The following is a 23,729-nucleotide window of genomic DNA, read 5'->3' on the forward strand; positions in this document are numbered from 1 at the left end:
GATTGAAACTCAACAATCCTGCGCGTCTCCGGGAAGATTTAACGATTTGCCGCGCGAAAGCGATCGATTATTTATCGATAATTAGACGCGGCAATAGCGAAAAGTGAAAAAAACATCGATTAACGAGCTTTTAATTCGAACTAATGCAAGGATAAAATCCGATTTGTATATTCTGTGGAGGAAATTCATTTAAATATATATATATATATATTCAACTCCCTTTTTGTAAGAAAATTAACATAAAAATTATCCTGTCTATTCTCGGTGACTCGATTTTTCATCATATCTCATTAATTCCTTACGTTTCATCACGATAGTCCTCCTGTCGCTCGCTATTAATTATTATACATTAATTCGCAAGGTCGCTAATATTGGTTACAAATCGTTCTACCAAGTGTGTAAAAAAAGAGCTGAAGAAGTGCATCAAGAAATGATTGACGCAATCGCGATACTTGTCATTCAGGGCGAAGGTCTCTCCGTCCAACCGTGCAGCCTGATTAAATGCTTTCCTCGCGAGACGATTCCTTCCCCTTGAATGTCGGCGCCTCCGCTTGACTCCCTCGCATTGATGCACTCGCCCACCTATCGCGCATCACGTAGGCAGGCAAGAAAGGTTAATCGATAAAATTCACCAGCACACCGAAGAAGAAAGGGAAGAAAAACAGCCGCGTGAGAAATCACGTGGTTGCCTCCCCCCGCGCCGGTTTCGCAATTCCGCAGCCGAAAATTTATGTCGGGTCTTTTACGTGCCAGGGCCGAACCGCGGTGATTGGTCAGTCTGCAGAAATCGTCGAGTGAGGCGTGGAAAAATTTATGCGGAATAATAATCACCGCGATTGGGAACGTCGTAAATCAATGATATTCCTACACCGTTATCGCAAAGGCAATGATCACATCGCAACATCATTTAAAATCACTTAAGCATTTACTCAGACGAATCCTACGCAACTCTGAATGTCCGCAAGCTCCCTTCCTGAAGCCCGCCCAAGTGATCATGAGCATTTCGTTAATTGCGTCGTAAGCGCTCGCTCGCAACGCTCGCTCGTTTGCGTCGCAATGTAAACGTCACGCGTTACAACATCCTCGTGTATCTCTCCTAACGACGAGCTCTAACGAGAGAGGACCGTTACGGTCTTACGTGGAAAGTGGAAGTGACGGAGTAACGGAGTCGTGATGCCAGTCGAGAACCGTCTCTGGACGTCTCTGGTATTACGTAAAGGTCGTTGCCGATGAAGAGTCTCTCGGTGAAACGGCACGATGCGCTTGCTCGCTTATGGCCGCGTGCGTTTCTCTCTTTCCAGCCGAGAACCTGACGGGAAGGCTCATTTATGCGGGCCTGGCGAGAGTACCGTATATCGTGGCGCTAGCTCTATAAAAATCGACGTGGTTCCCCGTAACCCCGCTGACCTCGTTGACATTGGCCTTGGGATGGCTCTTCAAGGTTCACGAAAATTGACAGCTCGGGCGTGACCGGCGCGTTGGTTGACTGTGAAAGTTCCTTTTATTTCAAATCGGAGAGAAGAAACTGGTCGAATCGATAAATCGCGAGTTGAGTTATCCTTACAGCTAATTAGATAATAACCATTGAGCGCGCAGAAAGAGGAAAACCTCGGCTTGACAAACGGCCGTCGAGAGCTCGCGAATAACATTTATCCCTGTCGAGAGGCCCTCTCCTTCATCGCAGTTCCTCCCTCGCGATTCGAGCGATTCGCCGCTTCATTAAAGTACATATGTCGAGACGCTCGCGTAAGAGCCAGGAGATACCAAGAGATACGACAACTAATTGGCTTTCTCTTATATTTCACAGGAACTTCGTGGCCGGGGTGCTGCAGTTCCAGCTTTATCGCGCGCTCTGCCAGGCCGCGGGACAGAGACACGTCGACAATTTCAGGCGGCCGCTGCACAAGTGCGACTTCTACAGGAGCCCGGAGGCCGGCGGGATCCTGGGGTAAGTGATAGATACCGAGAGGCTTGCGGATCCGGCAAGTCATCGCCGTTAAACCGGACAAACGGGAAACCGTTGCGTCACCGATCGCGGATTTGCGCAGCCGCGCCTTGCGCAAATCCGCCTCGTACGTCGGCCGCGCTCGCTCGCACAAGAGCGGAAGTGCACGCGTAAAAGTGGCCTTTTAATAATCGCTTTTCGATCTCCCGGTATGTACTATCACGTCTCGCAATTAATGCGCGTTACTCTTACACGGGAACGCCGTGCTCCGGCAAGGGCGGAGCTTCTAGGACCTTCTATCTGGGCGAGACCATTCAACAGAATACACCTGTAATTTATTCAAAAGTTTTTTATCTCTGCTGAAAGCAGTCTGTGCTGAACACCGCAATATATAACATAAATGCGATTTTCTGTCGCTGGTGCGTGCATTTTTTATTTACAACGGTGATCCCGCCATGCGATTGACTAAAGATAAAATTACACGTAGAAGGTAGAATGGGGCTATCTCATTACATTTATCATCTAGGGGATGATACAAACAACCTCTTTAGGAAGAAATATCGCTCACTCCTTTGTGTCTGATTTTTTGTTCATCTGCATAATTTATTCAAATTTTATACAGTCTAGGTTCTTTACTAATGGGATAGATAAACCAAAAATTTTCGGACGGGCCGCGCCGTGGTCTCCACCATAAATCCGCTTTTGTGATCGAGCGCGACTGACAACGGCAGCTTCGCTAAGACGGCAAAACGGAAACGCTCGGAAAACGTGTGAAAAACGAGGGTTCCGTCGCATTTTTATACGTCGCTCGGAAAAGCTGGTGCATTTTGTGACTGTATTTCAACAGGCGCAGGTGTGCAACGGAAGCAGAAAAACGGCGCGAGCACGCTTTGCGGGTTAAACGGCGCGTTAAAGCCTCGTAAAATGTAGGCGGACTCGTAATTGCCTGGCGGCAGTTTAGCACCAGGCTGGTGTCAACCGAGGTGTTAATTACGCGTAATTGAGAAAATATTGATACGGAATACCTGACATTCCTGGCTCGCGCGTTAAGCTAAGGCTGCAGGCCTGAGAGAGACGTCGGCCGCTCATTTCGGAAAGGATAAAAATCTGACGTTACCTAAATCGCCGGCGAAAAAACCGCCGAGTAATCTAGGTCAAATGAAAAAAGATTTAGATCATGGAGAATGACACAACGAAGAGGGAAAGGAAGCGGGGTGAAGGAGACCGCTCGACGACACCGCGATTTCGCGATCATCCGCTGTTCTGCACGCAATTGCCTGAGCAGCACAGAAAAATAGTCAGTTCTACAAAAATTATATTTATGGTATTTTAATATCTCTTTCTACCAGTCGAACAATTTGTAAAACATTTCGTTTTATTTATGAATATTATTTATTTTGTGATGTTAAACGATTCCCATCGCGCTGTAGATTAATTTTAGACCCCATCGTCTCTCTCCAAGCAGGTCTCCAAGATCATAAAAGAAGAAAAATGCGTATCCGAGTAGCCACAAGCAGGATGGTATTTCCAAAAATAGCGGCGAGACGTTCGGCGGGTCCGCTTTCAAAAACTATTAATTATGGCAATCTTCGTAAATGGGACGCGCGCTCTTGACTCGTTCATCCAGTTGCCGGACAACCGGAGCTGGTGGCCACATCCCGAAATGTCAGGAATCCACAAAATCTCGATAGCAGCAGGGTGGGGCCGCGAACTTGATCGATGCCTTATTCCGGGTCTTGACATTTTGGCCCCGAATCCTCTTAAGATTCAAGGTTGGAATTTATTTCGAGTTAATGAACGTGTTGATAGGCCGCCGCAACTGAAACTGAAAACTGGGGACTTCCTAAAAGGAGAACGAGAGAGAACCGTTCCTCGTTAGCATCGATACTCGTCGGCCGTCAGGATCGGCGAATTCAGAAACGGAATCCCGACGGTTATAGTCCCGATGTGTAAAATTCCGCGCGTAAAAATAAAAAAGGGAAATTATGCGCCGTGATGATCGTGTTACGCAACGCCGCTCCGTATTTTTCATCTGATGGGATCATTCGGAAAAATTCAAATCCGCGAATTTACGACGTGTGCACATATTTAGGCGTTGTTCTCCTGTCCGCATCTACATAAATATCCGCCGGGTATAAATTATGCATGAAATTATTGCATCAATTATTATCATTGTTTATCACGTGTCATGTCGTTTATAATTCGTGAATTTAGTTTCGCATCGCCGCTGGACGTCCGTTCCGATTTAGCTGCGCCACGTTACGCAACCCCGTTGATGTCCTCGTTCGTTACGCGGCATCTGGCGTAACTATATGTACATCTAAGAGATAAAATGGAGCAGGGAATGATGATTTCGACATTCCTAATTGCGTGTCTTCGCGACGTCGTCTTCCTCTGTTCTCCAGCCTCGTCCGTTCCCATGTGGATATCTCCTGAATAATCGCTCGTCAATACGGACACTAATCACTGGCTGCAGCTTCGTTACTCAGACAATTGCAGTTAGAGACAATAACGGATGAAGAGAAAGGAGCTGACATAACGATTTGAAGTTGATCCAGTTTTATTTTTAATTGCATTTTAAAGGGTAATTTGTTATCACAATTTGATTCATACATTTATTTAATATTGTACTGCATTTCTATATACACTCACTCCCAAAAAAAGCGGTACACTAAAATTTAGGGAAAAATTTACCAACCTTCAAATGATCATAACTTGGTAAATAATGAAGATAAAAATATGTTCAAAAATGCAAAATGAAGCTTCAAGTATCCACTTTAAGAATATTTGAATGGCAATTATGGTCGGTCATTTGATTCAAAATGGCGGATGACAAAATGAGAGGATGCAAAAGTAATAACCGAAAGTCCGAGTTTGTGACGGTGCATGGCGTGAATTAGATATCGCAGCCTAATTGGACCAAATGCAAATGAAAATATAGAGTGTTATCTTTAAAATGCTTTTTACCGAGCTCGATGCGATCATTTTTCGCTGAGTTGTGCAACTTTAAAAAAGAAAACACTCTGTTAAGTAAATTTGGAGTATCTCAACAAAAAATGATCGCATCGAGCTTTGTAAAAAAGCGTTTTAAAGATAAAACTCTATACTTTTATACGCATTTAGTCCCATTGGGCTGCAATACCTACTTTACACCATGTGCCATCGCAAACTCGAATCTTCATTTATCAATTTCGCATGCTCTCCCTTTCCGCCATTTTAAAAAACTCGTGCACAATTTCGATTTAAATTGCGAAAAGTAGGGTTTCAAAGCTTTAAAACCGTTTTTGAAATTTTGTGCTAGGATAGTTAGATACCGAGATATTCAATTTCGAATTTGCAATATCGTCGATTCAGCAAGGCCTAAGGAATTAGAAAACCCTGCGGTTCGTTTAGTTCTTTTATAATTCCAACTGCTGCGTTCATTATTCTTTATACTCCAAATCCTTCTTATGTGGTGTGTGCGTGTGCGTGTGTAGGTGTATGTAGGTGTGTGTGTGTGTGTGTGTGTGTGTGTGTGTATCACAAGGATGAGGACCCCGTGGTTCGTCAGTTCCACAGTAATTTAAGACTCCAAACCCTCCTTGTGGGGTGTGTGTGTGTGACGAGCCCCGGGGTCCTGATCCCTGCCGTGCACACACACGCGCGCACGCGCACACACACACACACACACACACACACACCTACATACACCTACACACGCACACGCACACACCACATAAGAAGGATTTGGAGTATAAAGAATAATGAACGCAGCAGTTGGAATTATAAAAGAACTAAACGAACCGCAGGGTTTTCTAATTCCTTAGGCCTTGCTGAATCGACGATATTGCAAATTCGAAATTGAATATCTCGGTATCTAACTATCCTAGCACAAAATTTCAAAAACGGTTTTAAAGCTTTGAAACCCTACTTTTCGCAATTTAAATCGAAATTGTGCACGAGTTTTTTAAAATGGCGGAAAGGGAGAGCATGCGAAATTGATAAATGAAGATTCGAGTTTGCGATGGCACATGGTGTAAAGTAGGTATTGCAGCCCAATGGGACTAAATGCGTATAAAAGTATAGAGTTTTATCTTTAAAACGCTTTTTTACAAAGCTCGATGCGATCATTTTTTGTTGAGATACTCCAAATTTACTTAACAGAGTGTTTTCTTTTTTAAAGTTGCACAACTCAGCGAAAAATGATCGCATCGAGCTCGGTAAAAAGCATTTTAAAGATAACACTCTATATTTTCATTTGCATTTGGTCCAATTAGGCTGCGATATCTAATTCACGCCATGCACCGTCACAAACTCGGACTTTCGGTTATCACTTTTGCATCCTCTCATTTTGTCATCCGCCATTTTGAATCAAATGACCGACCATAATTGCCATTCAAATATTCTTAAAGTGGATACTTGAAGCTTCATTTTGCATTTTTGAACATATTTTTATCTTCATTATTTACCAAGTTATGATCATTTGAAGGTTGGTAAATTTTTCCCTAAATTTTAGTGTACCGCTTTTTTTGGGAGCGAGTGTATTTTATCGCGCGAGTTTTGTGAGATTTCAATACCTTTCTTACAGCAAAAATTATTTTCTTTATTTATTTAATTAATACCTAAAATTTTACAAGTCAAATTATTAAAATAATACACCAAATCTAAAATTTATATTTGTTCTAAAAAGAGTAGGCAAAGTAGCCTCTGCTACAATCAAAACATTTCTTGCTCTTACATATTACTTTCACAATCGCTTCAAGCTGTTTCTGGATTTGCCAACAGCCGTTCTTCTCGAAAAACCGCTGTGTCAATGTGCTTAGCTCGTAAGCCTTCTCTGGCAACAATAAAAACGGCCTAGGCCTGCAAATGGACGCGATTAAATCGCAAATTAAATATAAACGCACGCACGCACGCACGCAGTATGATGAACACGCGATATACAGGGTGTAACACGCAAACATCTTAAATCATGGCGCTAACAAGTAATGAGTAGGCAGCTTCGGGTTCGCCGAGGTAACGCCGCTTTCGTATACGGTATTTCTGGACACGCGGCGGTTTAAAGCACCTAGCGTAAAAACCTTTTCGGATTGCCGAGATTGCGGTTTTGCGTCGTTGATTACGAGGCTCATTATGCACACACGCGAGCATGATCATAATCCCCGCGTGGGGAGAGATTGCGAGATTTTACGCTCCGTGGTAACGACGCTTGTTATTATTAGTATTATTATTATTAGGATTAGTATATTAGATGGTATCGGCCATTGCATGCAAAACACCGTCAATCTCGACGGTGTAGTTGCGTTAGCACTCGGACTGCGAAATTCGTTGAAGTTAGTCGAAGTTCGAATTTTTCTTATTTATTATTTTTTAATTTTCGTTATAACATTATTTTAATTTCATTGCTTCTACAGTAATAATTTAATTAATTTCATTGCTGGTATTGTACCTGAATGCATATAGACGGGACACGTTTGCAAATTTCATTAATACTTGATAGAAACACTTGACAAAGTCATTTCTTCAAATCGAGTAAGAGTGAGACCGCACATCATCCAGACACTGACGACGTACTTCCAGAGGAAATTTATGCATCACGCAAAATGACGTGGCAGTCGAGGTAACGGAAAATCGTTTGCGTATTGCTCGAGAGAAAGAGAGAAAGAAACAAGTTTGAACGATTCCCTTTACGCACATGACACGCGACTGGAATCCCCATACGTTGCATTCCGTCGAGTTTCCCGTTGAACGAGCTCGACTCATGGCTGAGCATTATATCACTGATCGCTCGCCTCTAGATCGTTTAGATCTCCACGGCGATCTTCTGGCGGACGTTATCTGGGTCAACGAGAGGGAAATCTTCATTCGGTTCCGCGTTTCCGTTAACTCGCCTCTTGTTCCACGACGTTACGCGACGTGTCGCAATTTACATATATAATAAAATAAAGTACATGTTCCACCATAGACAAATGATCGGGTAAATAACGCTAATAGCAACAATCGCTGATAATCGACTGCGGAGTCTGACTTGCGGAACGGAACGGACCTGTGAACACACGTAATCGGGTTGATGTAGAACCGGAGAAATCATTGAAACATTGAATCATTGGACATTTATAATCGGTAACGTAAGCGCGCTGTGTATTGCTAAATTAATATCGGTATATATGTATCGGTATTTATGTAATTTCCTCCGATATATTGTACGATAATAGATGTAATAAGCAATGTATGGCCGGTATCCAATGCGAGACAGCACAATTATTATGGAGTTTTATTAGGTAAATTAGGTGAAACTAAAAAAAGATACTGAATTAATTTACACATCTAATATCATGGTATAATGAAACCAGGATGTTTCTCTCTCTCATATAAGGATGTTCCAAAGAGTTCGATCGGCCTTCACAACGAGGTATCTCGAGCAATAAAATTCCAGCACGTGTCGGCGGGTGCGATGATATAATGCAACTGGTGCGCCATGAAATGGCAAAACTTGCGGAAAAGGGTGTTCTCGGAGACCGCCGCGTGTTTATTACTGCAAAAGGAGCGAAGCGACATACGCACATAGTTAAAACGCGTCCCCTGTCCCCTTGTTGCGCTTACGAAATCGCCGAGGAGAATTATATAAAGTGGCAAAAAGCATTAGGCGGTGTACTTTTATCCGCTGCGACGCTATAATTTATATTTGCAAACATAAAGTATCCCGTTCCCGGTTACGGTGCACTCGCGAATCGAGCCTGCGAACGCTTACGATCCGTTTACGGGCGCGCATTTGCAGGCGGAACGCGAGCGGGGTTTTACAGATGAGGAAAGTCGCATGGAGTCTCTTGGCAGCCGGAAACTCGATGAGAAGGATCGTTCCGCGTTTTCGAAAATGGTCTGTCGGCTCGTAGATCGAAATCCTTTCTTGGCGAGCGACCAAGCCGCGCCGAAACTTCCGGCAATAAAACAGCTCTCGTAGAAATCATGAGAAAATGGTAGAATTAAAGGTAATATATAATACAAGTGCGAACAAGCACCAGCCGAGTATTAAATTCTTCGTAATTTTTCCACTCACGCAATTTTATTTATTATACATAATTTTATTTCTTTTTTTTGTAATTTTTATAATTTATTTCTTCTTGATCTCTTTCATTTTATTCGTACTTTTATTTCCTATTTATTTTATTTTTTTAAGAGATTTATGTAGTCTTTGAAATGATAATTTATTGCAAATGTTGTAATTAATGAATGAACAAGGGGATTTCCAGTTGTCAGGCCATTCATAAGTGATATGATGCGCGCTTGAAGTGTGAGGTCGCGCTTGTTGCCGGAATCTCTCGATTAGTATTCTCGCAAGTATTATCAAACTCCTTATCACTGAATTGTCCGCTCGTTTCTCTCTCTTTTTCTCTATTTCTCTCCTGTTACTGCATTATCATCGAAACTTCCGCGCGATACGATACGCGCGACACGACACGTCGCGAATGTAACGTACGACGCGAATTATCGCAGCATCCAAGCGGAAATGCAGCCGGAGATCATTCACCGTGCGAGGATCGGGATCGAGATCGAGAGTGATGGATGCACGTCGAATCGATTCCTATCGAAGGACACGTCTAGAGCTCTCACTTTGCTGACGTTGATGATGATGACAAACGAAGACAATGACGAAGACGATGATGGCGACGACGAAAATGACGACGATGGCGTTTACGGTGTTACGAAAGCTGCGTGCGGTAAAAAACGTGCGTGTGTCACGTAAAGGAACGACTCGTGGTTACCGTATCGCGAGAGAGTACCGTGGCGCAGTTACACGGGCGAAGAAATGGCATGTTTGGGAGAGCGGCGGCTGTTACGCGTTACACTTCCGTTTTCACTGCGCAAGATTCGTAGGGCGTCACGCGCGCTCCGCCGCGCCGGAGCGCTGATCTCCGCGTGCCGAAGCTGGTAAATCGATCAGCAAATGTGCGCCGCGCATTTCCGCGAACATAACTCGATTAAATGACATGGTGTGGTCAGCCAGTTGAGATTGAAAGGAGCAGCGATCGGGCAAATAAGCAGCTTCTGCGTTCTGCATTTCTACTTTCGATGATGTATGATTATTCTTCTGTGCAGAATAATAATATGTGCAGAAGAATTATAGCAGGAGAATTATTCAGTGCAGTTTGAGTTTCCGCGTTTTTTTGGCGAAAATTGTAAAATCAACTAATAAAAAGGTCGAATTGATTAATCGATTCGGTAATTAATTAAACTTGATTAATTCGGCTTTGATGAAAGATACTTTTAATAATCAAGGGGGATTGTGTTTCCTCATCTTTGTACACGTCAATGTTACTTGATCACCTATTGATCCCCCTATTGATGATTGCGAAAGAGATGTGCGACACGGCGGTTGATTTATCCATTCGCCTGACCACCGACACCGCGTTAAATCAAACGCGAACGCAAATCGATACTTCGTCCTTGGATGCCACGGACGATCGCGCGGAGAATCGGAAAAGTGTCTTTTGAAAGTCCTACCTCGATCAAGGAGCAGCAAGGAGGTTTTGCGATACACTGTACAACATTTACGCCTCGAACGCAATTGAACATAACTGCCGTACGTGTAACTGCTGCCTCGGATGCATGATATCATACCCTACCCACGATCGCAAAAATCAAAACATGATTTAGATACTTGAATTTTATCACTCTCTTGCTTTTTTTATTGCACTAGTACAACACAGGCGCGCGCTATTTTATTTTTCAATGTTAATACTGTTTTTGAATAATAATATTCATCTATTATTTATTATGTGCAACATTATCACATTCTACCAAATTGTTAACCTCCACGCGAAGACATTTAACACAGCTTTTTTTAAGAGTGGATTTGGCATATTGCGAAGAGTTTTCGACGATTGAAAATCCTTTATGCCCGGTTTCTTCATACTTCTCGATAGCTATCTTCCAGATAATTAAAAATTTCTTTTCTTCAGTGAAACCTCTGATTACGTATTTAACGGATAGCTATTCTTTATACTACTCACTTTTGACACAAAGTGTCTAGAATGTTTCTCTTTCTCTCTATTATAAATTACTTTATTCTGTCAGATTAAAAAGGTGAAGAAAACTGATTCTACGAGATATCTTTTGGATAAAATTATCGAGAAGTGAAGAAATTGGGCCTTAGAAATGAAAAAGTTTTAGCCATTACAAGTTTTTTCTTTTTCCGAGGAGTTCTGAGATGTTTATATTGTTAATTGGCATATTGCCTAGAGTTCTCTGCTATTGAAAATACCTTAAACTCGGAAATGAAAAAGTTCTATCCCGTAGAAATTTTTTCTTTTCCGAGAAGTTCTGAATTGTTGAAATCATTATTTTTTATATTGCCTAGAGTTTTCTGCTATTGAAAATACCGTAAACTCGGAAATGGAAAAGTTCTAGCTCGTAGAAATTTTTTCTTTATCCGGGTAGTTCTGAGTTGTTGATATCATTATTTTTTATATTGCCTAGAGTTGTCTGCTATTGAAAATATCGTAAATTCAGAAATGCACCGCTCGGCACAGGAAAATGCCGATTTCGCCTACGTGTCGAACGCAGGAAATTGTGTGATCGATATAAATTACGGTCGAAGACAGAGAGAAAGAGACCGCCAAATGGACAAATAGACGGGGAGAGCTCGGAGAGAGGGAGAGAAAAAGAAAAAGAAAAAGAAAGAGAGAGATCGGGCGGCCCCTTTGGGCATACCGAAATCTTTTTGCCATGTCGTATTCCCACGTAAGAGGCATGCGGCAGCTGCTCGAATGGATTCTGATATCTCTCTCGGTAAGGAACCGGAAGTGATCAGACCGGATTGATCTCAGCGAGATCTCGCGAAGAGAGCTCGTATCGTTCTCAGTAACGCCGGCACGCCGAGATTGCGGCAATGCCAACTTCTGTTGGTCGTCAACGATCTCTGATAACGAAAGAGAGAGAAAGAGAGAGATTACTGCAGTCGTGATAGGGTCGTCGTGACGTAACACGGCCCTGAAACGATTGCAGAAGTGTGCGATATATATGTATAATAATAATGTCGCCGAGACTGATCTCCTTCGCGACCGACCTGATTCCGCGGGCGCAAGCAAAGAATACATTGAAACCTGAGAGTAATCGTTAAATTAATCGATTAATCAGACAATTAAAGAATCACTCCAACCAATGTAGATTCAAATAGCAGAAAGACGCCGTGATCGCAAGCGACAAGGCGGAGAAAAATCCGCGTCGCGATTTATACATCGAAGCGAAACGTTTTTGACCGTTTCGCTTCGCACGATCAAACCCGAGACTCGCTAATCCACTTAACGCAAGCATTGCGCTACAACGTTGTCGCGAGATCGCGGCGATTATGCATAAAGGAAAAGTTGCGAGAGAGTTACCTCTCCGTTGATCCAGCGATCCATTCGGAGAGACTGATCGGCGGGCCGGGATACCGCCACTGTTGCATAATCACCGCGCGTCTAAACGGCCGCCTCGTCTCTCTCTTTCTCCCTCGGCACCGTGCACCAGTTCTCAGAGCGTGGCATCGCGGCTTTAAAACCCTGCGCTTAATCTCAGATCGCACGATCGCAGGCGATGATCGTCGATCGCCCGATCGCCGCCGGTGTCGATGGCCTAATCGGAATTCATTTGCGATCAATCTTCCTCCCCGGCTGGCGAGGTATATTGTCCCGTCTTCGTGCTCTCTTCCCACCCTCTCGCTGCGATGAAATTTGCATTTTGATTAATTTCTTGACGCGCAACAAGGGTAGCCGAAATGCTGCGATGTAGAGTTTTTTATGACTTGTGTGTACCGTTTTGGGGAATTATATTTTTATCTCGTGGAGCGGAGAACGCGCGAGGGAACGAAAAAATTGCCCGGCTTTCATTCCGAGGTGCGATATTACTCTCCCGGTGCTTTAAAATCGTGATGTTTGAAATTAAAAAATTGGAACGTTCAGCACACATGTCTGGAGAAAAATGTTGTTTAGGTATCCTCTGCATACATTGCGAAAGAATATTACACACCAAGTTAAAAGAAAGTAAATGAAAAATATAATAAAAGTACTAAGTTAATTACAGAAAGATTTTAGATACATTTCTGTTTCATGCTATTTCAAGAAATCATATCTTACGTACGCTTTATAATAGAATATACAGAGAAAAATATAAAGAGAAACAAGAATAAAAGACATTGTCGAGAAAGGCAGCCGTAAACGTAATGCATGAAATATTAATGCGCGACTGTGTCGATAAAACAACTCGTGCTTGTCAAAGATGTCGATGTTATAAGCTCTTTGTGGACTTTTTATACGACTGTGTAGCGGAATAAATTCCGCGGCGGCGTTCGCCGTCATAACGCGAGATATATTGGCCACGCGGATCGAAGTCGCAGCGGAAACGGTTTGTCGAAGAAATGTATTACGACGTGTCGAAGTAAGAGCCAACGGACCAAGTACAGGCTACGGCAAACGTCAAGATTAGCGGAGGAGATAGATAGGCCGGTTATAGAGCTACGGGGTCAACGGCGATGTTACAAGATTGCACGTTATTACACCTCTCATTATGCACCACGCGTCATATTTCTTCGCCGCGTTAATTCCATGTATACTGGATCGTTCGAAACACTCTTGCGGTTTTCAGGTATGCGGGAAAAGAGCGGTGAGCACACAGGTGTTGCAAACAACTATTTTACAGAAGAGTTGGTTAACTGAATTTGTGTTAATTTATTGAGTGAAATTCTGTAGAATTTATCGTGCTTTAAATTTTGTTTCGTAAATGTCCCAAAATGGTATATATTTTTTTATCTTGTATTTTCAATTATACCATATATGGGAACAATTGTTAATATTTTATTTATTTTATTTTACTTATAATATGCAAAGAATAATATAAGAAAAAATAAAATATTTCATATATGGAATTTAATATAAAATAAAAATAAAATTTTTCTTTTAATCTTGCATCATCCTTTGCAAAATCACGTGTTCCTGATAACATAATTTTGATACTCTTGTTCTGTGCGATGTTCTTTATCCCCTGCGTTTCTCCTTTTCCGCTCTCTCAATCACGCTCATACATATATCTTCATGCGAGAAACACGTTCAACAATGAAGGAACGCCGTCCATAAATAGCTTGTAGCACCGCGCTACTGAATAATATCTAGGTACCTGCGAATCACTGAAATTATGCTTTATGTAATTATACTCTGCGAGATTATACAGTGCGCGTTCTTTTTCACGGCGGCACCGTCCGTACGTTTCCTTCGTCCGGCAACGTTACGAGTTGCGACTTCCGCCGAATAAAGTGAAAGAATCTGTAACGCGCATTCTTGCTGTGTTCTCACCGTTCTCATTCAGCAATTTCACTTTCGGCTAAATGACTTTATTGAACTAGCGGAAATAATGAACAAATATTTCGTCTGGGTTCGCAGGAGATTGATGGAGAAGGGCTCATCTGTCCCATGGCAGGAGACACTCCGGGAAGCCACCGGCGAGTTCAGATTGGACGGATCCGCTCTCAGGGAGTACTTCCAGCCGTTGGAGGACTGGCTGAGGACGGAGAATCTGAGAACGGGCGAGGTCGTCGGTTGGTCATACGGTAAGCAATGGGATTTTGCTTTTGCTTCTCGTACGTGGGACGGAGATTGTTCGATAGATCTTTTGATGACAGATCATTGCTGCGAGTGTTGCGGTAGCAGCTGCAACTGTAGCTTTTGAGCCGAACGTAACTATTAGCGATTATTCGCGGGAGATCGATGATCGCGTGACGTCGCCGCGGAAAACGGCGCGATGGGTGCCTTTCGACGTAACTTGCTATAAATTATGCAATTTCCTACCGTAACAGATTGAAGGTTGCAGTTCCCACGCGCTACTTAACGGCCAAAGCGCCCGAAACGAATGTTCATTGTATGACGACATTCGACTGTGAATTACGATCCGCCGCGTGCTCGTGCATGCATGTGTGTGCACGCGAAATTATTGGAATTAACGGGCGACGCTTGCATACGTATGTACGTACACCTAGTACATAACGCAGCGCGCCGCGCCGAATTCTTGACGCCGCTCGAATACCAGTGCGTGCGTTATGTAAAATTATATAAAAACACGATTACACCCGGGAAAAGAGAGCTCTCGCGGAGATACGCACGTGGTGCGTCGTATTCGCGCTCATCCCATAAATTATACCGGCTGGCGCGCGTTTCGAAAGCACGCCAGCCGGAGCAGAATAAGTTGCGAATTCCCTCAAATAAGGTAAAAAACACGTTATATATATATATATATATATATATATATATATATATATACGCGTAATAAATCGGAGAACGTCGCCATCTATCTCTTTCCCACTTTCTCTCTCTCTTTCTCTATCTAGAAATGAAAGGGAAACGAGCGGAGTCTAGCTGCCAGCTGAAAACGCTAGAAGCTGGACGATAATGAAAACGATTTTATTTATTATTTATCACGAGGGATTTTTAAATTGCGCGCACAAGAAATCGCTATCGTCGATACGCAAAGATGACCGGCCGATTTTTTGTTCGCCGGTGAAATGTCACCCTTGCTTTCTTTCCGATAGAACCTGGAGGAAATCGCGTTGCATTTGCGCGATAAAATGCAAAGGTGACGGTGGTTCGCCCCTTCCTCCTCCCTCTCCGCCGATTGTAAAGTTGTAACGGCATCGTGGGACTGGGATAATTGCGAAAGCGGAGCGAGGAGAGGCCGTTGGACGAAGGGAGAGCTGGGAGAGAAAGAATAGGCGCAGCTAAAACGGGACGAGAAGAACAGGAGAGGGCGAGGAACATTAGAGAGTCGTTCGAGAGTCCCACGAGCGCACTCTCGTTTTCGCGCGCGCATGTGTATGTGCGGTAGAGTTCCTCGTCCAGCATCAATCCACTGGTGAAGTGAAGCTGGCCGATTTGCACGTGCAAAAATACACATTAGAGACCCTATAATATAGGCTCTCTAACACACATGTGCACGCGTGCACGTATATACCGATGTTAGACGTAGCCTCCTGCGAGAGCGCTCCGTTCCGTTTCGTCTCGCGTGAGAACGAATATCGCGCTCAGTCGCGAGTTAAGCACGCGCGATCGGACCGGATCGAGAGACCGGACCGTTTGAATGCACGCGGGCTGCACTCAAAGACGCGTACACGTAATATTATGTAATCAGATCACCGGTCGTGATTGATCCAGTTGCACGAGATTATTTCAGCAGGAAGTAATAGCGCGGCTGCATGCTACCTGCTCACAAAGCGGAGAAATTGTCTCTTCCGTATGAAAGGGAATTTTTAACTGAATTCTTCACAGGATAGATAGAGAGAGAGAGAGAGAGAGAGGCAGCCACGGCGAATTAAAATTCTTCAAGCAATTAAAACAAACATTTTTCAATTGAAATATTCAACAAATACAATATATATCCGAAACGGAAATTGTTAATCGCGTGTTACACAAATGAGAAGAGATCGCAAATCGTGAAGCAAGGGATGGGATCCCTTACGGGGAAAGGTTTACCGTGCCATACTCAAAACGCGATGTAAACGTTCGAGAGTTGCCACGAATGAGCAATTTGCATAGCAGAAATCCATTTTTGCTCTGATTTGCGACGGTTATGCGGCAGGTAAAATCACCGGCCTCTCGCCTGAATCCAGCGGAGTGGACACACGGTTCTTCTTACGTAACTCGCGCACGCGTGCGAGTTTTTCGCGAGCGATCGAACGCGAGAGAAGTGATGCGCGAGCTCGGGCTTGCTCTAGCAACGATCGTTACGAATGGGGAGGTTCTCCTCCTCGACTCGATAATGTAATTTCCGGTGAAAAGAGCAGAAGCTCGCGAAACGGGCAGAAGAAGATCGGCGCGATGAAAAGAAATCGCGGCCGTCATATAAATAATTTCACTTTCGGCCGATCTTCATGCCCCACCGCTCTTCCTTCCGCCGTAATTTCGTCGGTTACGGTTCGGACTGTAACCGCGTAATATGCAAACGATACTGCAGGCAGCCGTGCGGAGTAAAAGTTTCGCAGATTGAGTCGTCTGGTGTCAAATTATGAAGTGAAGTGCCGAACGGACGGACAGACGCGGATGTCTTTATGTATTCAAGATTACACGTCCCCGTCGCTTCTTTTTTATGTCAAATTCTTCTCCCGGCTCCTCCTCGTTATCTGCCGAATATATGCTTGGGACGAGATTTGAACGTGCGTTTTTTTTTTCGGCTTCGGGATTTCCGCCGCCGTGATAAATATTCATGATGCGCCTTCAGCAATTAAGTGCTGCGAAACGTGATTTATTTTCGGCGAGGCCTGAAATTTTCTCTCGGCGGAATCTCGTGCGAAAGTAATTGCGATACGCCACGCGTGATAGTAATTCACCGGCATAATAAACGATTATGATGGATTATCCTCGCCGGTCATCGAGCAGTCGGTATTCAATATTTATCAGACGTGCACCGTAATTATCTTATCATGTTTCGCTCGAGGAGATTGATATTATTAGATTAATGTGTACATATTCCCCATAGAAGCGGCGGTCGTTAATTTCTCGAGCAGCCGTGGCATTTATGGCGAATCGCGCCGACACGTCGTGCGATTTGAATGACGTAATACGCATTGTGCACAATGTAGAATAATAAGAAACGCGTTGCTATTAAGTAGCATTACCTTTCTCCGTTTTATGCCTTCGATCGCAGCCACGGGTGAAATTGTGCGAGAAATCGCTGCCGGGAAGGGAGCATGCAAGTTCCGTTTTACAATTTAATTTTAATGCAATAAGCCGAGCGAAACGTGACGATACGTGATTCTGGCGAAGCTTTGGCCAAGCCGACGAATTTTAAGAATATATCTGCAAAATCGGAGAAACAAGAGTCACGAAGGGAAAGGGAACCCGATCGCCCCCCGCGGTGGTTTTCTGACTCTCTTTGTCTTCATCGCCTCGATGCTAGCTCGAATGGCTCGTTCTCTCTTTCTCTCGCCCTGAGTGAACGAGATCGCCTCGATAGCACGTTCTCCTTCGGCCATCGAAAAACGATCGCGAATAGCATTTAGGCGTTTTGCTGGTCTTTACCGATTGTGTTAGGGGAGCGGTTCTGATTGATCAATCGTGACATTCGAAATGCGAGCGAAATGCGCTGTTTACTCGTGGAAGGCCACGCTTAAGCGATTCTTTTAACGATTTCAGGGAGAACGTAAATCTGGAGACGTCATAAATCCTGTAGCATAGTTTTAAGTCGCGAGTGCGGTATATGATTATAATATTTTATTAAAAACCGCACGAACCTTTCAGCCAGTCCAATGTTATAATGTTAAAAAATAATATTTGATAACATTAAAAATAATAAAACTCGATAACATGTTAAAAACCGCACGAACTTTTCAGCCAACCCAATAGTATGCAACTAAAAATTAAATTAAAGACATCTAAACGTGATTAAATATTAAATTAATAAAGCTAAAAATATAGAAAATTAATAAAGACACTCTTGAAGTACTGTTATATTCTGTATTATATTACATTAATATATTACATTAATTTGTTACAGACGGGGACTATTGTAAGCGGAGCATCGAGACCGCCGGGCTTCAAGTTTACGGCAGCGGTTTCTATTACAATGGCGGTACATCAATCTACGCGTCTTCAATCGTGACAGGAATTATGATTCTATTGACTGCATCGATGTTTCACTGAACGTGAATTAGCAAATAGCTGACACGTCGCTGAGCGTTGCACTCTTCCTTTGGTGTGCAAGGAAAAGCTCGGTATCGTTAATTTGCCAGAATATACCAAATTGTTTAATTGCATTAAGATCGCCGCTGAAATGTCGAGTGAAGGTAGTGCAATCATTCGTCCGAATAAATCTAAACAAATCTAATTAAACATGGTAAGTTGGTAGCGAACCGGCGATTATTACTGCCAACGAGTAGCCGTCAAGATGCGCTCCTGCATTGCCGCGTGTGTTTTGTAACATAAAAATATACGTATTCTTAAACGTCTGTTCGCACCGTCGAGTCACTCAGTCGGAGTACTGCATACACATTATATGCATAATAGAGAGTAGAGAGACACAATTAAGAAATATAATTAAGAGCATATATTATATTATGCAAAGCGTGCATGCCTGCGGAGAGCGTTGTGTGAGTGCGAGAGCGCGGAAGTCATTTTGTACACTCGAGCAGCCCATAATTCACACTCTATAACATTATTTACTTCACTGTTGGTAAATGAAATAAACTTTTGCCTTTGTTGTACACGCGTGTCGCTTACGTTGCTCACGAGACAGCACCGCTCATTGTTCGTTCCTCGCAATGACCCGTCTCCGTTTCTCCAACGCAGATCCAAAGTTGCGACTGGACGCTCCAGTTCTGTCTTCGAGATTGCACAATATCGGGATTGCAAAATATCGGAACTTGTAATAGCGCGTTGGGATCGATAATTGGCACTTGTCCGAGCGTCCGGGGGTCCACGCGGATCGAATTTCTTTACAGTCCCGCGACTTCTCGATCGCACAAAGAGAACTCGTTAACCCGGAGCCTCTATACTTTCGCGACAGGTTGCGGGCGCAAGGGGGAGGTGATTTTATTTTGTAGAAAGAAGATTCCATAATGGGGAAACGCATAAAAGTTGCTCGACAACAAAGGCCGTGCCGGCTAAGACGGCTCCCTTAACTTGCGTAATTGAAAGCCGGCGAAATCGTAGCCGGGTGAAATCGCGCCTTCGCTGTCAAATTACGAGTAAGTTTGATCGCGGGCCACTTTAATTCCGCGTCGTTTTGTTGCGTATCCTTTATTGCCGCCGTTAGATCACCCGTATTCTTTTTGTAACGATCATTCTTTGCGTATCATACATTTCCATTCGCCGCGGCATTAGCAGCGTCAAGGCGCGTAACGACCTCCAGGCAATTTCGTTTCAATTGACAAATAGCACGAAAGTGCGTGATTGCGCGGCGATTCATCGCCCGACCGCATTCTTAACTTCCGACCTGTAGCAGCAAACAATACATGTACCAAAAATTTTAAATGATATATCGATTAATAGAGACATGCTCAAAACTGATCGTAAAAAACGAAATTAATCGTTAAAAAAATTGTAACGAAATCGGGAAAGAATATTGTTGTAATTTAATTTAATTTATTATTATAATCTAATCACAATTGTAGTTTAATTTATACAGCACGTGTGTATGCGTGTTCTTCACGTTCGCAGTTTATCAAACGGACATGCGACGTCTTCGAGGAGTGATATTCTCGCTTTCTTGCGGATCACAAACGCGCAGAAATTAGCCGCATGAATATTAATAATCGGCTGAGAAGTTACAGGACAAACGTCCCATTAAGCGCTTTTGTTTTACGACAAATCTCATCCGATCTTTCGTCGGCACGTCGACGTCACGCGTAGGACGACAGCTTTCACGAGCGGTGACAAGAGGTGGCATTATTGTTCGCGAAGGGGCATATGCCACGCAATTGTGAGAGCACAAAGGTGGTCCCTGTCCAGAAACTGGTCCGCCCGTCTTGCGTAACGAGGAGACGCGGAAATCGACCGCGTCGGGAAAAAGAAATGCTTGCATCACCGAACGCATGCAACGCGGCACGTCGACGTGTTTCATCGCGCGGCGCATGTATGCGGCCGGAAATATTTCTGATCTTATCACTTTGCGACGACGCGATGCACACATCTTACAAATTATATTCATACACCACGAAAGCGGAATGGTCAACATCGACACCGATCGCGGGGATTCATCGAGCATCGCCGTGAATCCGGTGATGATTACCGCTTTCCACATGTTGATTCATGATTCTTGCTAAATGTGTCACAAGCGCTCGAATCTTCCATCGATAAACTTGACACGCGATAAGAATTTAATTAAAATAAAATAAAAAGGATAGCAAAAGCCTAGAATCGCGAGAATCACGTGCAGCACGCGTTGATTAATATTAAATTAAATGATTATGATGATTAGTATTAAAAGATAATAAAAAAGAATTGTGTGCCGGATTATAGTGCCTATATATTTTTTTTTCGCGCTACGTTAAATGCTGGATTCTCATTTTAAATCATAATAAGTGACTTGATACAAACGATAAAAGAAATTTATAATCAGACAAATTGACAAGGTACTGGAGTGCAGAAACGTTCTCTACCTGCATCACACTGTCTCTCTGGGTTCATTGATTTTTTACGTAAGTCATACTTACAGTGTACGTACAATTTATTATCTTCTTACTCACGATATCTCTCCCCCCCTGCTTTATAAATAACGCCGGAAGATTATCGTGAATTCTCCCTGCTTCCCTGTACCGTACCTGCATTTTATCGCGTAAGTTTAACATTTTTATTACGACAGCATTCAATTTCAACCTGAACTTTATCTCTTCGTTTTTCAACAGGTTTCAGATACTGAACAGGTGGTCGACGCCACTTATCATCCCTCGAGGCTTCAGGGCAACTGGTGCCCATCGTCGTCGTTGACAAATCTTTCCATGATGGTCGATTAACGTCTTGAATTAACGATACGCGATAATTCTTCTTTATATAATCGGGAGATAATCCGCGCCGTGGGTTCCACTCTGCTTATTTTCGAACAGACACGCAGATTCCATTAGCCGCAACGGCGATTACTCGCATCGATTTAATTCGCCTCCCCTCTCCCCCCCGTGCCGGCAACAGGATTTCGAACACGGAAATTGGCGACGGTTATAAAAAGACGGTGGCATCCGCGGAATCCGATTATCCAAACCGGCCTGCCGCGTTACGCAATCGCAGATTACACCGCAATTAAACGGCGCGTTACACCACGGCACGTTTCCACCCCGTGGCTCCGTTTTGAAATCCTCGCGATATATCGCTCGGCGCGAGATATCGAGCGAGTCTCCGCGCCTCGTTACCGTTCGGATAACGTTACGCTTAAAGAAGCGATTCCTATTCCGCCTGATGCATATCCAGAAGCATTATTCAGGAAATGAGAAATCGTACGAGCTGATCGTCGGGAATACATAACGCCAGCTTGCCAGCCATAGGCGCCAGTCGCCGAAACGTAACTGTGTATCTCTCACTCGCGCTTTTTATTTATTTCCCCCTCGTTTGCCAGTCCTCGATGGGGTATTAAATAAATGATTAAATGAAGGGAGCTTTAGAGGTACCTAATAATTTTATTGATATCAAGATGGTTTTTTTAAGCGTAACGAGATTGTAGCTTTTTGCAAGTAAATTTGATCTAAATTTTCTAATTTTGCTTATGTTCATCATGTTGCAATTATATTGCACGTAATTAATTTCTTTTATGATTAGTGTGATCGGAAACACCACGTGGCAGGGACACTGCTTGAGTTTATTCCTAATTAAAGCATTAGATACGTAAATTACGAACATTTCATCATTATTATATCATTTAGTTAATTACGTATGATTATTTTTCCTTCTGCATTATTAATTAATCGTATTATTTATTTCTTCTTTCTCTCTTTCACAACGGAATGTTGAAGTTCGCCATTACTAGTAATGGGTGAAAGATGAGAAGTTTCTCCCGCGTTGATAATACCATTGAATATTGAGCAACATTGATGGATAATATTGACGGGGGGGGGGGGGGGAACCGATCCGCGGTGGTCCGATCGTAAATCGTCCGGGAGATAGGAAACCGGTCGCCCAATTCGAGGGGAGAGAACACCGGCAGACGCGGATGTTCGGCGCCCATGGACAGTTTGGCGATCTGCCCCAAAACTGGTCCGACCGGTTGCGTAATCGGAAGACCGGGAAGTCGTGCCTTTCCGCGAAACATCTACGAGAGCCGTACAATGAGAGCCGGCCGACCGGTGGACGGACGCCGCTCTCGACGTCCACTTTCACCATGGATCGGCGCGAGGGCCTACCGGGCCCGCATTTTTATGGCGGTTTTCAAGCGGCACGACCGCCGGATATATCGGCGATCGGCCGAAATCGGCGAAAGGAGGGGAGAGAGATTCTCCCGCGCAATTTCGCCGGTCGGCCGGTCGGCCGGTCGATCCGGCCGGAATCGGATGTGATCGATTTAATTCAAGCCTCCCCTTCCCCTCGGGGAAAGGAGCGGAGCAGCCCCCTCGTGCGATCCGATCCGTCATACCCGGAGACGAAATCATCCGTTTCGAAATTGCGCGTGAAAGTGATCCCGAAAGTAGATCGGCATCCCGTGCCTCCGACTTCTTCTCTACCCACCCTCTTCCCTCCCCCAGCCTATCCGGCGTGGATGACCGTTTGACAGCACGTTGATACAGGTGCAGGATTTTTGTAGATTACAAAAAAGTAGATCCGTCAGTATTCGCGCTCGTTTTCGATTGAACAACTCACGAGGCCCTGATACACGGATGACGGATGACGAAGATACGAACGACGAAGTACGAAGGCCGGCGATAAGGAGAATCGGTTACGTCACGCATTTTCGAGCAGCGTAGCATTACGAGTGCAACACGGGTTCGCGAGGAAGGATCGCGCGGAGAAGATCAATCATCATGCATGATTCTTGGCGTGGCATCGTCCTCGTCCTCGTCGCTGTCGTCGTCGTCATCGTTGGTGGTTTCGAAATTATCGGTGAAAGTGATCGGTGAGGCTCAAGCAGATCGCACGATAAATATGAATTAAGAAATACTGGCTCATCTAACTGGCGTCTCAGAATGCGCGTTAGCACGCACGAAATAACGTGAAGTAAAATCTGATAAAAAATCCGCTCGCCGAATCCGCTCAGCTCCAGCTTGATTTGACTTTCTATCGGATTCCTGCCGGACGATCCGCCGCTGTCCGATTCCACGGGCGATAAAGATCACGGGGAACATAATTCATTTCAAAAGCCTCTTTAAGAT

General features: G+C 43.9%; 1 protein-coding gene across 1 annotated transcript in view; it reads left to right on the forward strand.

Moving 5' to 3' along the window:
• The window catches only part of LOC105285556 (angiotensin-converting enzyme), a 58,901-nt gene extending 38,011 nt beyond the window's left edge, over window positions 1-20,890 (forward strand). The window contains exons 11-13 of the mRNA XM_011349811.3: window positions 1,808-1,948; window positions 14,338-14,504; window positions 18,437-20,890. Of these exons, the coding sequence (XP_011348113.1) occupies window positions 1,808-1,948; window positions 14,338-14,504; window positions 18,437-18,582 (454 nt within the window). The 3' untranslated portion in view covers window positions 18,583-20,890. The remainder of the gene's footprint in view (window positions 1-1,807; window positions 1,949-14,337; window positions 14,505-18,436) is intronic.
• Window positions 20,891-23,729: the final 2,839 nt, after the last annotated feature.

This window comes from Ooceraea biroi, chromosome 9 (genome assembly GCF_003672135.1).
Source record: "Ooceraea biroi isolate clonal line C1 chromosome 9, Obir_v5.4, whole genome shotgun sequence".
Classification (NCBI taxonomy): Eukaryota; Metazoa; Arthropoda; class Insecta; order Hymenoptera; family Formicidae; genus Ooceraea; species Ooceraea biroi.